Source organism: Nipponia nippon, unplaced genomic scaffold, assembly GCF_047370975.1.
Source record: "Nipponia nippon isolate SJK-2023a ecotype South Korea unplaced genomic scaffold, ASM4737097v1 scaffold_3, whole genome shotgun sequence".
NCBI classification, from domain to species: domain Eukaryota; kingdom Metazoa; phylum Chordata; class Aves; order Pelecaniformes; family Threskiornithidae; genus Nipponia; species Nipponia nippon.
Window position 1 is genome coordinate 12,364,613 of NW_028262347.1, and position 16,527 is coordinate 12,381,139.

The 16,527-nt window shown below is 37.6% G+C and overlaps 1 protein-coding gene across 1 annotated transcript in view; it reads left to right on the forward strand.

The window, feature by feature from the left end:
• Window positions 1-16,527, forward strand: part of SEMA3C (semaphorin 3C) — a 125,923-nt gene that overhangs the window by 70,086 nt on the left and 39,310 nt on the right. The window contains exons 4-7 of the mRNA XM_009462915.2: window positions 1,880-1,942; window positions 6,824-6,943; window positions 10,720-10,810; window positions 14,700-14,819. Of these exons, the coding sequence (XP_009461190.1) occupies window positions 1,880-1,942; window positions 6,824-6,943; window positions 10,720-10,810; window positions 14,700-14,819 (394 nt within the window). The remainder of the gene's footprint in view (window positions 1-1,879; window positions 1,943-6,823; window positions 6,944-10,719; window positions 10,811-14,699; window positions 14,820-16,527) is intronic.

The window sequence follows — 16,527 nt, forward strand, 5'->3', positions numbered from 1 at the left end:
TGTTTAAAAACTGACCTGTTTACTTGTTTTGAAGCAACATTCAGGATGGCTTGGCCTGAGAAGGAAAATTTGTATGGGTTGATGGTTTCCACTCCTCTCCAAGATTTAAGATAATTCAGAGATGCACTTTTAAAAGAAGCCTGTAAGGAAGAATAGATACATGCGATCATTTTCAGGCCATAGGGAAAAAACCAACAGGAACAGAGTTTCCTTTAACCTTCAACTATTTTTTTTTCTTACTCTGAAGCCTAATCGCCGAACTATTTTCCAATCTTTTGTTATGTCTGTGTCAGCCCTTGCCCTTCAGTTGGGTAGCTGGGACACCTCCTGTTTGGGGTTTTTTGGACACTATGACCCTCATCTCTCTCTTGACGCCACCTCTTTTCTGGCTTTTTTTCTCATTCATCGAGACGCCATTTTCTATGGACTCTTTGTGTCCCACCTCCCCAAACTGTAGCAGGCCGCCTGCATATGAAAAGAATTGATCTATCAAATGTTTAAACTACTTTCACAGATTCCTCTTTTGTTTCCAGAGCCAGTTCAAATCCAGCTTCTCTGCTTTTAAAATAGGTGGCCTGCACAAGTACTTGTGTGCCCAGAAGCCTGACTGTTAAGACATTACCTTTCTATAAACTTTGCCTTACCTATCTTTAGATTATCACAGCTACAATACTACCTTAAAGTGTACCATATAGACCTCGTTCTGCCAAATTCATCTGATCCTTTAATCTATGGGCTTTATTACTGTACCTCAGGAGTATGGAGGGGCAGAGATATCCAGCTTGCAGCAGCGAAGCTAAATGCCTTCCTTAAGAGGCAGGGCTTTTAATGTGTCAGGAGAGAGAGAAAGGCCTCACTGGGGGGTGATTAAAAGCGCTTAAATTAGGCTTTGCTCTGAATCACCCTCTGGACATGCCTGTCTGCCTGAATTGATTGTGCAGGGAGTCCAGGGAGGCTAACTCTAACTTACACATTTAAATTAAATGCCTCTCATGATGGTGTGAACACGTTCTCCCTCCTCATAATGGTACAGAAATCTTCCTCTGAAATGGGGCCGCCTTCTCTGATCTGAAATAGCTTGTGTGACCTTTTTGCTAATTCCCATCTCACCAGCGATCTGGCCACCCTTGTCTGGGAGCTGCTGTGCTCCTGCACGGCACGCTTCAGCCTTCCCTTAGCAGGTAGCTTGTAATTCTGTGTGGACTTTGATTAGATAGGAAGGCCTCTGTTGTGTGAAATATATTCTGTAATATAAAGCTATGAGGCATTTCAACAGTCTATTTAGGCCTGGAAAAACAAGAATAAAAAAAAATCAACAGAAAGCAAACATGAAAAATTTTCTGGCAGTGAATGTGATCAGCCAGTATTAGGCTCAGAATTAATCTCTGTAATTCCACACGTTCTTTCGTTTGTTTATTTGTTTTTATAACAGATTCACTTTGCTAATCTATGCCTCTATAGAAACCCTATATACATATGCATACATACCTACAACTCTCTGCATATGTATATGTATGTGTATATATATATACAGAGATCTTTTAACGCTATTATTTATGTTATCTTGAGGCTAAATATTATCAGGCTCTGTCACCTACTAAATTTCTAGGGAGAGATTTCTAATGGATGTCTTTTCTATTTCAAAATCAAAATAAATCATGGAAGAAGCTCAAAAACTTTATTTTGCTTACTGCACGCTAGACAGAAAGTTGTTTTCTTTTAGCAATGAAAATCCTTTTTTGCCTTATAATCAAGGTGTAAAAGATATCAAAATATTAACTTATTAGTGTAAGTTAGGAAGTGAAATGCTTTTTGGTTGTCATTAAAAAGTAAATTGTGTGATAAATATGTTACCTAAAAGATATTTCTTTCCTTACAGATTTTCTGGCCAGCATCAGCAAACAAGGTTGAAGAGTGCAAAATGGCTGGCAAAGATCCTACAGTAAGTTATAATCCACGTGCACATGCGCACACATACACAAATTACATACTTGGCAATAAAGTAAGAGCACCTTGAGTGCAGCCAAAAACAAAATGAAAGAAGTGTTTGTTTTGGTTTTTAAATGCTCTGCAGGCCAAATGATAAAGTGAAATTATGAAAAAACAAGCTATGAAAATAGAATGCACCTTCAGACTTTGACAGATGGAAAAAGAAATGCATTGTCCACTTCCTTGCCTTTTTTTCTTGTTACTAGTCATACTAGGTAACAGTACTTTTCCAGATACGTCCTGGGGATGATGCCGAACAGTCTGTTCAGTGTGGGGAAGCGCTCTGGCTGTCTGCTCACCCCAGGAACAGACTCTGCAGGCAGGTGGTACCCACTGTCTGCAGCCTGAAGACCCCAGACTCAGGAACACCCCAAATACTTCTTTCCATTACTTCCACAAAACAATGCCCAAATAAGTATCTGGAAACCAGTATGCTTTCCTAGAAAGAGGTAAAGATGATCTCTGGAACCACAGGAAACACAGACCATGGAGCGGTTATGTTGAGTCGTTTTGCACCACAGCTGATTATTCTCCCATCTAAATGCAGACACCTTCCAAAGGACCTAAATCAGATGGTAATTTCCCTATATATTCTCTATAGATAATAGATAGAAATGAGGTATTTTGAAAGACCCAGTGAGTGGTACAATACAGCAGATCCTGTCTTCGGCAGAGTTGTACATTAATATGGTTATCTTCCTAAAGTAATTTGAACTAATAGTCTGTATATGCCTATATTTTATTAACAGAAGACAGCCAAATTGTAAAACAAAAAGCAGAAAGTCACATTTCAATTCTATTCAGTCACTTTTTGACTTTTTACCAGTTCAGCAATACCTGGCGGTCTTTATCCTGGTTTTCTTTTTAGCTCTTTAGGTATAGCTGTTTTCCAACTGATACTTTAGTATTATAATTCAGAATTTAATCTGAGCTAGAAAACTGCAGTTTCTCACTACTACATTTATAAGAAAAAACAATGAAATTTTGCTTATATATATATTTGAGCAAAAACTATGGAAATCAGAAGCCTTCACATTAGGTATAACCATCTTTGGAACATACTCCTCAGCATATATCTAGGATCATAATTAAGTAATTGAAGGACATAAGCAGGTGTATATAAATATTGCTTTTAATTTCAAAAATAATAGAATTAATGCAGAAGTCCACTGAATTTAGTATAAAACCTGTTATTTATTTCAAAGAAGTTCTCTATATTGTGCCTAATATTACTATTTATTTTAGCTACACATTTTGTATTGTTAACGAAGCCTACAGATGACATGCAATTCAGTTACTGCAATGTTACAATAATTCACCTGAGTCCATTTTGTAAGAAAAATATGTGTGGGCTTTACTTTGAAAATCTATTGCAAATGCTGATGAATGTAAGAAAACCAGAAGGCTGGCCTACTGGAATGTTGCTGTAATATTGCTTTTTCAAAACTGTGGAGAGTAATTCACTATATTGCTGCAGAGCAACAGAATGATTCTTTATGACTAACTATATTATGGTTGGTATGGCAGCTTATCTGCTTTCTTTCCTGATAGCTATGGTAGTGAAAAACAAGTATTTTTCCTACTGAATGTCCTGTTTTTCTAGACATCTTTACATTGTTTTGGTTACTGTAGTGTGCAGTAAATTCTACAGCTAGTGGCCTGTTATGTTGCACTACATGTGAAAATAAAACACACAGCTTTGTTAACAGTGGTTAATGTTGACCCTAGTTACTATGTCAACTGCATCAACAACGTGTGATAGACTGGTTAAGGAATTTTCTTTTCTTTGAAATACAAAAGTTCATTAGTCTTAGTCATGTTTCCAACATATGATGATACTCTTCTAGCGCAAAAATAGGAAAAATGTAGATGATACTCTAGCAGAAAGTAGTACACAAAATATGTGATCCATGGGAAAAAAAACCTAAGACACTACTAAGTACTGGACTCTCCAGAGAACTTTTAGTCTTGGATATTTAGTGGTGAGACTTTCCTAGCTTTTAATCATATTGAAGTACCCAAATGTTGCTGCATTAGTGGACAGATTTCTGGATAGAATATCTGTTTTTACAACATTTTAATTGTGGGTACAGCTAATACCCTGTAACATAGTTAATTAAGAATGTCCATGTGCGTCAACTTTAACTGATTTTTTTAGTCCCAGCTGTGCATTGCAGAAGAAAACTTAAGTTCCAAAAATAGAACTTTACATTAAGTTTGTTCTCAAGAATTGAAAAGAAAAAAAATGGTACTGAAGAGCAGCTGCTGCTCCCACTAAAATCAATGATATGTCTTATTGAAAGCTCACCAAAATAATGAGAAAAAGAGAACACAATGCTAAATCACTGTTTGCAACTTAAAATCTATAGTTCTATTTTAATAGAATTCTTGTGAGTTTCATTCCTGATAATAATGGGAGAAGCAGAGAATGAATTCAGAAGAATTAAGACTTTCAAATGAAAAAAAGCGGGGGGGGAGTGAATTCATGATAACATTTGGCCTATCAGAGAATAGTGATTATCACAAGGTAAAAGAGGAATAGATAGACTTGGAGCAGCCAGTAAAGGACTTTATTCAATCAGCAAATTCTTTTCCAAGGAGATTTGGGGGGAGTGGGGTTCGTTTGCCCTACCATTAGACAAACATTGGTGTCTGAATTTGTCATCTTTGGCTGCATTTTTTGTTACTGAAAAGAAATTATCACCTCTAAATAATATGTTCACCACGCTAACTTGAATGCTTACATTAGTCTGACATCTATTTCTCTCCATTTACGATGATGAGATCCCAGGGGATAGATGTCTACAGTAAGGCAGTTCCCCAGACACTGCTACTGAGTGAGTTTTCATATCAGCTCCAAGAGAAGAACTGATAATATGTGAATATCTACAGCTTAGCCACTGCCTTTGACAAACATCCATCCTAAAGACAACTATCTCATGTCACCTCAGACCAGACTGATTTAAAAACACAAAGTACTCCAACATCAAGGAAAGGGAAATAAATGGAAGCATAGGTGCTCTTGAATGACCGTCCTACAGAATATATTCTGAAATAACAATTTCTTGCTTTGTTGGGTTGTGGAGTCACAGTGCAGTACCCAGATTAATCATGTAGCAAATTGCAAATGGAGTTCAGTGGTTCAACACTAGAGAGATGGACAAAGGCTCAGAGAAGACCATAAAATGGTCTTCCTGCTGGACAGCATTAAAATACAAGAATATTGGTACTGAGCCAACTTACATTACTTGTCTGTAAATCATTAGCGAAAAGACATGAAGACACAGTATGTGTCAGATGGTTACCCCAGAAGGCTGTCCTTAAAGAAAAGAGCCATTCATCTAACCACCCCTGTGTTCTTGCCATAGACACATTGGAAAGCGCATGGCATGGTACTGAAGCAGAGTAGCAAGTGCCACATACCACTACTGTTCATGTAAACATTCTTTCCTGGTCCTGAGCCCTGAAGACTTTCATTCTGAGGTTTCTCAGCATGTAATCCTTTATCTAGGAGTCTTCTAGACAAGTTTTCTGCAAACAGCAAAAAAAGAAGGCATATATAAGTTAGTGGTATACCTTCACCTGTCCTTCTTCCCTTTCCACAGCTGTAATGTGGATTGGTAGTACTGCTGAGAAAAACAGGATTTTGATAGCAAAATATTACTAAAGCCATCTTTGACCCAAACTAAGATAGCTGGATATGAGAAAACGGAAACATTTAGGAACAGCCTTCAGCTTTAGAGAAACAATATATTTTGACTGGGTTAAAGGATTTTTCTGATATAGCTAGAGCTAACATTTAACTGAGGATATGCAGTGTTCCCTGTAGAGAAACTCCTTCTATGAACTCAGAACTACCTAGAAGTATGCATCAGTTTTCAGATGTTGTAGTATGGTACCAGCTCCTGCTGAAACAAAAATATGAATGCCTTTAAATATAAATAAACTGTGCAGTCTGCTGAACAACAATTAACTGTAGTGATTTTCATGAAGATGACTGATGACAGTTTCCAATCCTGTGCTCACAAAACACATGCAGTTCTTACTGTCTTTGGTGAAGGTTTGGATGACTGAATATGAAGGCAGTTCTGGGATCTCAGTAAGAAAAATATTCAGAAAAAAAATCCTATTTTCAACCTAAAGTGCATCAATAGTTGATCATAATCAAAAAAGGAAACAGCAAGAGAAGAAAGAGGTGTGCTGGAAGGAGAAAACTAAATCTGATGGTATGAAACTGTGTGGCCCTTAACATTCTGTTTTAATTTTCATGCTGATTTGAAGATGTTACCATTGATCTTCAATATCTTCAAAGCAACAATTCACTGCAAATTTGCTTTGTGTTGTTCAGAGTTTTAATGTTTTGGAAAGAAATTTCTTACACAAATAAAGGGATTTGAGATTTGGTCTTGCTTTGTTTTTTAATTATCTCCAGCTATGATGAAAAAATTAGGGGAAAAAAAGAGACTGTTTTGGAAGTGTCCTTAAGGAAACTTCATAAGGTTACTTCTTGTTTTCCTGCAGAGGCCCTGCTTCTTCCGATGCAAGGTACAGAAAAGTCTGTGGATGAAAATTAGATTGCTGTGTGGAGATAGGAAAGTTACATGCACTCCTCTGTAACTCCTTTTTAGTGCCCTATCAATGCCCAGTTCCCAGACTAGGCAAAATGGCATGAAAAGAAAACAGAAGTCTACAGCTGTTCAAATTCAGAGACTACCAAACTCAGTAGCGGTTTTCATGATACTATTAAAATTATAAACCATGTCTATTCCCTAGAGTTCCCAACATCTAATAACATTTGTGAATGTGAAATTATTTTTTTCTGTTTTCCCTGCAGCACGGCTGTGGGAATTTTGTGCGTGTAATACAGTCATATAATCGTACACACCTGTACGTCTGCGGCAGCGGTGCCTTCAGCCCCGTGTGTGTGTATGTCAACAGAGGCCGCAGGTCAGAGGTAAGCCTCCTTTCATTTTATACGCTCATTTTGTGGTGGATCTTACTCGTGTTACACAAAACTCAACATTTTGAAAATGCAAAATTTGATGATCTGAATAGGTTCCTTCACTCATGTTAAATAGAAAAAGAACAAAGATCCATAGTTTTCTGACCTGTTACCAGCAAGAAGCAAAGCTATGATCAAAAGCTGTGCCTCAAATATGATGTTTGTCCAAAATTCCACAGTCATACCAAATGCTGGACTACATTTGCTACTACTTTTTATTTGACATTGTCTGGTGAATTCATTCCTACTATTTGTTGGAAAAATTGCCAAGAAATACTTGAAAGGAAATAGTCAGTTAGATAAAAAGTAAAATATGCAGTCCACTTTTTATAACTTCCATGTGTTACTGATTCCCGGGAGAAGCCCTTAAGTGGGCTCACTATTCAGGTATGTGAAGGCTTGCTGGACTTCAGCTTAATACCCACTAGATGCAATTTCAGTACAGGTAACTTTCATCTACTGCACCAGTTTTGCCTCAGCAGATTCTGCTGGGATGAAGTCAGTAAGTTTTCTCATCACTGTGGGATCTTCCAGGGTGTAAATAATATTTTCTCTAGATAGGTCTCCAGTTTTTCTATATTCAGTTTCACTGTATATTTTCAATATACAAAGTACCAGATGTTTCATAGGTATATTGTCCAAGTTTCCTGATTTGAAAGTGAAATGTTTGTTTATGTGCAAATGTAATAGGTAATAAATTAAGCAACCAGAAGGAGAAAGAAAAGCACTTAACCGAGACCCGGCACCTCAGTAGATTTTGGGTCAGATTCATGTCTGCAGGCACAGGGGCGTGCAGTATATTTTCCTGTACAATGTGGAAGCAGATGTGTTGGGAAGGAAGATCAGAGTGTGCTACCTGGAGTTTTGCCATGTGAGGGCAGCTTTAAAAGCTGGGCTGGCTCCTAGGGAAAAGACTGGGAAATTCATCACTCATTTCATTGGCAGTGGGATGGGAATTCTGGTCAAGACCCAAGACTACTGCAGGGGTTGCCAGGGAGGTGATAAATCATTGTTTCTCCAGGTAGGTTTTCATGGGATGATCTCAGTGACTTTTGGTAGATCCCTACCTGGCTCCAGTCTCCTTAACAGAGTATGTGGTCTGAATCACTGCACCTTCAGTCCTAATGTATTATCTAAAAGTAGAGGTTCATAGGCCTGGATTTAAAAGCACAAGCAAGCAGAACTGAATAAGTAAATCCATCCTTCTGGTTAACAGAGCCTGCATTAACTTACTTTGATGTATTTTGAAACTGAGGTCAGCTTCCCTCCCCATTATCCTATTTCTTGAGGAATTATTTAAAACATAGAAAGTGATCTCATTTGTCTGTAATTAATGCAGTATTCCTTTATCAGCTTAATAGTAGCGTTGTAGCCTGGAGAACTCTAAATCCCATTATTTTAGGGTTTTTGTAAATGAGGTTGGGGGCGGGGGGGAGGAGGGCAGGAAATGACATCTCCAGACGATGCAAGATGTTAAATTTCTTAAGTTAAAAATAAAGATTCATGTCTTGGAAGGGCAGAACTGACTTCACTTAGCCTGTCTGTATAGCTACATGCCGATGATCAATTGATTAAATAAACTGCTGTTTCAGATGTCTGGAGTCTGTCAGACACTTGACTGTAGGCATCGTACACTCAAAGCCATTACTGTACGGGCCAACAACAGCATAACAGTGTAAAACCAAGCATTTCCTTCTGAACTCATTGCATATATCAGTGCATGACTAATTAATAGAGCAGAATGAAGAACTATGTAGTGCTGATAGGACTAGTGAGAATTCATTTTTTTCTCTGCTTTTATCATTTCACCTTTAATTTAGTACAGTTTTCCATGCACAGAAGGCTGTTTTTGCATGTGCAAAATGGGTATTTTAGAAAGCATATCTGTTTTTCTCTAGAAGCTACAAAGCCTGACAGTAAGAGTCATATCCAACAATCATAAGAACTGGGCCTGTTTTGCTCTTTGTCTCCAGGGTTCCACACAATCTCACAAAAAAGGCAGTTTCATTGATGAGGCAGAACGTTGCCCTTTTCCCTGAAAAAGAGGTTAAAAAATAATTAATTTTCTTTCTTGGCACGCTTGATACTTTGGTCTTTGGTAATGACTCTCTTAGTCACCCAAATTTATTCTAATGACAAAGTAAATGCAAACAGAAGGAAATGTAATCACTATGTGAATTAATTATAGACTAAAGAGTAGTTTAATATATATTAAAATCAAGTGTAATCCTGGAGCTAGTTTAATAGTGCAGTAATGGGCATTTTGCATTGGTAAATAGCAGTGTATTATAGTAAATATGAATTAACATCAAGCTGCATATTAATCTAGAAGTCAGTAAAACAACAACAAAAAAAACCCCAAGACCATATTAGAAATTTCATACTTATGTTTTAACATTGTTTAGAGAGCTTACTACCGAAACAATAGATAAGGTCTCTGTGATTAAATTAGGCAAAACAGAAGAGGGGGAAAAGATATAGGGGATAATGGATATGAAAACTTCCTGCTGGAGCTGAGCATTTCAGGTTGGTGAAGTCTCCAATTTGCTGTTGCCAAATGGCTGCTCAGTGATCTGTGTGGCACCCCCATTCCCCTGTGATTTACATTAACTGTTAAAGGGAATAAAAAGAGTTCCTGCCCTTAGTTGAATAACTAATACATTGGCATCTACATCACAGAAGCATTTCTTTGGAATTTTTGCCAGCTACCTTCTTCTGTTGAAACAGAAATGTTTTAAGTTTGGGTGTTTTTTTCCTTGCAATTGTGTCTTTTGGCTTTAAAGATTAGAAGTTTGTTATAGGAGGCTAGGAACGAGTTGTTTGTTTGGTATACAATGGTATGCGAGTCAATGTGCTATGGATCGATATCTCTGCCATTACTGACTGAAGTTTTTAAGAACAGACTTGGACCCTTCTTGCTCAGCATACTGTGCTTTTCAGTATTGCTGGGAACAAAGAAGTGAAGAGGTGCACCGAGATGGGTGAATTTTCTAATGATATTCAGACTGTTTGTGTTTCAAGCTGTAGCTCAGGTTGCTTCTACTTTGCCAAATGTACTTCCTGTTTATAAATCACATAAAATATAAACAAATCCCCATACCAAGATTCCTAAACAGCAAAATATTTCCAAGAGATTTCAGGCTATGGCAGGAGATACTGATATCTATCGCTATGGAATTGGAGCTCTACACATAATCCAAGAGATGCTATTGAAGAAAATAACTATGATTTAGGGGATTTTTAGAGGTCTGATAGCTCAGTAAAGGGCAAATGATTTATACTATCACCAAATGACAGTTGTCATAAGAGAATTTTATTTAATATGTATTATTGTTCTAGTAGCTTTATTATAATGTCCTAGACTAGTATAAGTATCACAATGTATTCAGCAAATAAAGGATAAATAACTTCAAAAACACAGAAGTAACCTCCACAGATGTTACTGCAGAGATCAGTCAACTTCTCCAAAGCATAACTGAGCTAGAGGGAAAAATTCTTTATTTCAGTGTCTTGAATTTATAACAAGAGTCTTGAAAATAACTGGGTACCAATGAAAAAGCTGTCTAAAAAGATGATGAAATTATAAATAGGAAACCTAAACTGCTGATAGTACAGCAAAAGTGCCCAGCAGTCCTGAGCATTGTTAATGCTGGAAATAGCCAAGCATAAAACCACTTTATGTCTGATGGTTTCTGAAATGAGAAGTGACACACAAATCTACATTGCAGGAACAAATCTTCAAGATTGACTCCAAGTGTGAATCAGGAAAGGGACGCTGTTCTTTCAACCCTAATGTGAACACGGTGTCTGTTATGATCAGTAAGTAAAAATACTCCAAGTTGTTGAGGTCCAAAACCTATATGATCATGCGTGGTGTGGATTGATGGGATGCCTGAAACAAGAGAATTCAGCCTCCCAAGAGCAGTACCTTGTGTTTGGCTGATGGTCACAAGGGTTGGGTCCATTCTTGTTTCAAGGTTTAGATGAAGCTAAAGGTGGATGTACAAATGAAATGCAGAAATAAGCTGTTGAAAGGGAGAGAGAAGGAAGCAGAAAACAAAAGATTGCCCCTTTTCCAGCTTAGACATTTTTTCCCAGGGTTAGTTTCAACTTTGCATTACCCTGTCTAGCATTTTGTGTTTGAACAGCAGATGACCTTGTTCATCCTAGACAGCACTTGTGTCTCATTTAATTATTTGTAAAATCTCAGAGTAGCCAGGGAAAGAAAGCCTGAAGACTTTAGTTACTTTGAATTTCATTTTTGCTGTCATCTCTGCTGTAGAGTCCACCAGCTATTGCAAGGCTCTGCATTCTTCAGTTGGCTTTATAGCCAACCAATTTTGCAATTTTCTTCCATTTGAAGGGCCAGAAAGTGATACAACTGACATACCTCAAATATTCTTGTGAATTGGTGGTGACTGTACTCAGTGACTGTGAGATATACCCCATACAAAGAATTACTGCAGTGCCTATTGCACACCTAAGTGAAAACTCAAAGGGGGCAGGGGCATACGCTTTGTGCAACCTAAGTCATCAGTAAGAGAAACTCGTTTTCTTTTTTTTTTTTCCAACCAGGAAGCACGCTATATATACTTAGTGCAAGCTGACCTTTCACGTTTGCAGCATGTTCGCAGACTTCTAGTGCCAAAACCTTGATTTTTCAACATGTGCCTACTCCTTGCTATAGTTTTGGCTATGAAGGGAACAGCAATTGCACAGCTTTTTCAGGCTTTCTTAACAAATGCAACTTCATGCACACAGGTACTGCGTATTTCACCCAAGGTTTACAAGGAAACAATGTGCAGTCTTTCTGCTGTTTGGCTTCCACTGAAATCAATGGCAATTACATATAGTGACAGATATTTCCTTTAAAGTTTGAGTCTCATGGAGCTTAAGGGAAGTGTCATATAGTCTATCCTACATGACCTGTTCAAAATATAAACTAACTTTTTTTTTTATTATTCCTCAATGCAAATATATTTAGTACAAAGGACAAGTAATTTCATTCACAGAGATATGAACTGAAGCACCTTTAGAAGACAGGCAAATGCTACCTACATACCTCTCTGAACCTTGGCTGCACTTAGATCTTTATCTCATCAGTGATCTATGGTCAGTGTTTACACACACTCACTGTGTAAAGAAAATGTTTGTTCAAAGTCAGTGATGGATTAATCCACTGCTACTCATTGCTGTTCCAGTATTATTAAGTGAATCAACTGTCATTAAAAAATAAAGTTTCCTTTCCTTGTTCTTTCTGAATTTTATTTTTTTTTAACACCATTAAAGTACATTGTTTCTGAATTACTGTATGTACAGTAAGCTGACTTTTTTATACAATGGATCTATGGCAGCTTTGTTCATCTTAGTACTTTACGTGATCTTCCTTGATCTCTCAGTTATGTGACTGACAAGACCTTCCCTAGTGTTTGACTTATCTTTCATGACATAATTCATCTACAAAGTTTAAATTATTCCACAAAGGTCACATTCTTTTTCAAAAGAGTCCCACAGATTGAGTTTTATACTTTCTCCCTGTTACTATAAAGTCCAGTCACTTCAAAAACATTAAACTTGAATGAATTTAGCCTCAATATCCATGCTGGAAAAGGGAGGATTTTGTAAATCACAGCTTGAGTTAAAATGCAAGGACGGAGCCCATGTACTGGACTCTCCTTTGAGCATTCTTCTGCAGGAGGAATTCCTTCCCCTCGCTTCAGAAGATAGGAAATACTGCCAGACTGGGTACCTCTTCCACAACAAAAGAACCATTTTTAAAATAGCTGCAATTTCTTGACAATTTTGGGCATCACCAGCCTAGAATACATCAGGAAAGCTGATTCACCCTTCAGAGGAAAGTGATGCTATAAAAAAACAAATTTGAACTTGGTACAATTTGCCATTGTGCAAAGACACTTTTGCATCAAAGGAATGAAAAACATCCTTTGAAGAAACTTGGCATAACTAATGTGCAGGATGCATGTCTCTCTCCCCACCAAGACTCTCAGATATCTATAAAAGCAGACATACCTCATCAATTTAGTAATTCCCCCAATAACAAAGAGAAGTAGTGTGAACTAGTTGTGCTGTGCAGACCAAGTGCTGTGCGGAATTTAAGAATTTAACCAAAAGGAAGTGGAGCTGACGGATATCATATGATACATGATTAGCAAGTAGACGCTAAGAATGCTTAAGACATAACTAATAGCATTGATATGTAATAGGATTAAAATTACATAGTGTAGTACTATTGTTAGCGTGTGTGCATAGAACCATACGTAACATTTAGTGAGAACCATAAGCCTTATCTCTTTCAGCCAATTTCTTTCGTAATAAGAATTATTATTCAATGAGGCAATGAGACCAATATACAAAACCAGTTATAAATCAGTATAGATCTAACATCAATCTGTCAAGGCACGCTCAGGAAGTAAATGCTTCACAAACATGCAGCAAATGCATTGTTTAAATCCCCTGTGTATGAATCTTGTCATCACTGGGAGAGATGAGACCAGAAGCGTGGCTGCTGGCTGCTCTGCAGGGGTTCAATTCAGGCTCTAGCCAGCAGCAGAAAACCAAAATCCCCAGAGTTTTAATTCTCTCATGAGCCAATAGTGTTCCATATTGATGCACACACATACACACACACACACACACACACACACACACAGAGCATAAAAATAGTCTCAAGCGCTTCTGAACCTGTGACTCTTGCCAGCTTGACCACACTCTCTGGGCTGTCCAGGAATTCAGACAAAAACATCAATCAAAGGACCCAGCTGTACTGGAATGTATTCAGCCACCACTCCCACTCTGAGAGTTAGAGTTTATTTTAGCTACTGTTTTCTACTCTGGGGTTTCATTGTCATTAGTCAGTGGAAATTGCTTGGTTATTCACGGAGTAGAAAATGATAGTATATGTAATTAGAATTATAATTATATATATGTATATTTATGCACACACACAGACTCACACAAACACAGATACACATCCTGACTGATGGACTGTTTTCAGCCCTGCACAGGGAGCAGAAGTTCATAGTTCTGTTAATATAAGAGTTGCGTGTCTAATTCTGTTCGAGCATAATGACCCTGTACTTAGCATCAAGTACATAAAAGGGGACAATTGTTGTTCCATATTACTCTGTGTAAAGTTCAATAATATGATTGTCTGGCCTCTGCAATACTGAAGTCAGCTTGAGGCTGCCTGGGGCAGCCTTGACAATACTGTTGGTAAAAATTGGCACTGATCCATTGACTGCAATAGATGTTGGGCCAGTTTACACCAGCAATAAATTCAGCCCAGTCATTTTGTCTGCTCCCGTGACAAAAAAAAACTTTTTGAAATACGTACTTAAAAAATTGAATCTGATTCTTTTTGATAACACTAGCCTGATTTTCCAGTGATCCTTAACGGTGAATGTCGAGCAACAAAGAAAGGTTCACCACATACGCAGTTCTGCTGTTGCATTTAGTTATGCAGTTCCCTAAAGTCTTAATGAAAAATCTGATGATTCTGGTGCATTCTAGATTGTGTCTTTGTAAATCAGAGGGAAACACCATTCCCATGACCCAATATTTATCTGTATAGACTCCTGTGTAAATAAAGAGCTGACAAGTTTAAAATAAAAATAGATCAGTAAATACAAATTTCCCAAAAGCCATAACAATGCATTTGCTTTTTCCCCTCCATTTCAATTCTTTGCAGATGAAGAGCTTTTTTCAGGAATGTATATTGATTTCATGGGGACGGATGCAGCCATTTTTCGGAGTCTGACCAGGAGGAATGCAGTGCGAACTGACCAGCACAACTCCAAGTGGCTGAGTGGTGAGATGCCTTTGTTTTACCAGAGCTTTTAATAGGTTTCACAGAGACTCTGCCTTGTTTTGTTTAAAATAAAGAGCTTGTCTTTTAAAGAGCTTTTATCTGAATTTATTTTATGAGGTTGAACCATGAAGAAATGTGTGTAAATATATATTGTAGACAATGCATAGATACAAGGGGTTCATTGCATAAGCCAGCCTCTTAGGCCACCCCACCTGATGGCCTTTTTTGCATTAAGGCTGGGCCAAACTGTTCAAGGGAAAGTGTATGAAAACCTTTCAAATGGCAAGTGGTCAGACAATCTGACTTCTAAGGAAATGCCTTCTCCACCTCTAATGCATCAGACATTGCCTTAAATTAGAGTGCTTGATTCTAAGTTTTTTTCTAATGAATTACCAACTTCAGTTAATTCAGGCTGATCCACCTCTCTAGAGAAGACTCCCCACCACTTGCATTCAAAATGTGTGCAGAAGAGAGTCCCATTATCAGAGAAGTCAGTGGCAATTATTGCCATTTATTTCAGTGGAAAGAAATTGATTATCAAAACACAGTAGGGAAACTAATTTCTGAGTGCAAACACTTAACTCTTGGCTTCACTGAAATCAATGTGAAAATTCTCCCTGACTTTACTGATAAGAGGACTCCTTCCAGTTAAACTATTTTGAATTAAAATGGTGGTAAACCCTCTGAGCAGAAGTAGATGTCAAAGGTTATAGAGCAATTAACATAGCAGTTCCAATTTAAAAAAGCCTTCAGGTATGTTGAAGTAAAGTTACTGTTGTTTTGTCTTGACTATTTTTAGGCTGACTCTTGTTATTCCTGTGTGGCTGTGACTACAGTGAAATCACAGGATTGCAATCAGAATAAATTCAATGCACTATGAATGGGAAACTATGTCTGTTTTCTAAATTCTTCTTCTGTTTGCTATACATTTTTACACTTATCCGCACACCCTGAAGTGTGCACCCTAAAGTGAACTAAGGAAAAAAAATCATTAAAATGCCTAATTTCTGGAAGGTCTACCTGTTACATATGCTCAGAACAGGTACTTGACAAGCACAATTTATTTCCACGTTCTTTTAGAGCCAGAGTCATGCCACTTGTTATATTAATTGAGATTGGGCTCATGAAATTGAGATTGGGCTCAAGAAAAACGCTGCAGTCTAAAGTGAGTTTTCTGTCAGAGATCCAACCTTTGTATCGGATTGTTTCAAGATTTATACTGGATTTTAACTGATCAAGCAATCTTGCATGATCATTGAAAAGATATAGCCTTCATGCAGGAAGCTTCTTCCTTTGGATAAAGGAGGTGGTCTTCTGAGGACTCCCTCCACTGTCCATTATATTTTAGCATAGGAAATTGCCAGAAACAGATGTTCTGCAGGTACCAACACCAATAGAGGCAGTTGCCTAATAAGGGATTGCAAGAAATTAGTGCACAGTCACCTGCATGTCATAATGTACATTTTAAATTACATTACAATTGACATTACACTAGTGCTCCTTTACACTGTTTTGTATGTTTATCAACCTCTGATATGAACCTAAATGCTGTTCAAGCATTTGCATGGTCTGCTTTCCTTTTTCAGTGTTCCAACAGCTGTTTTCCCTCTTTTTTATACATTTTTAAAGTACCTTATTTGTTCTTTTCCTAAAGAGTCTTTTAGCAGCTTACTTTTATGTTTTGCCTCAATGAGTCTTTCCTTAAGTG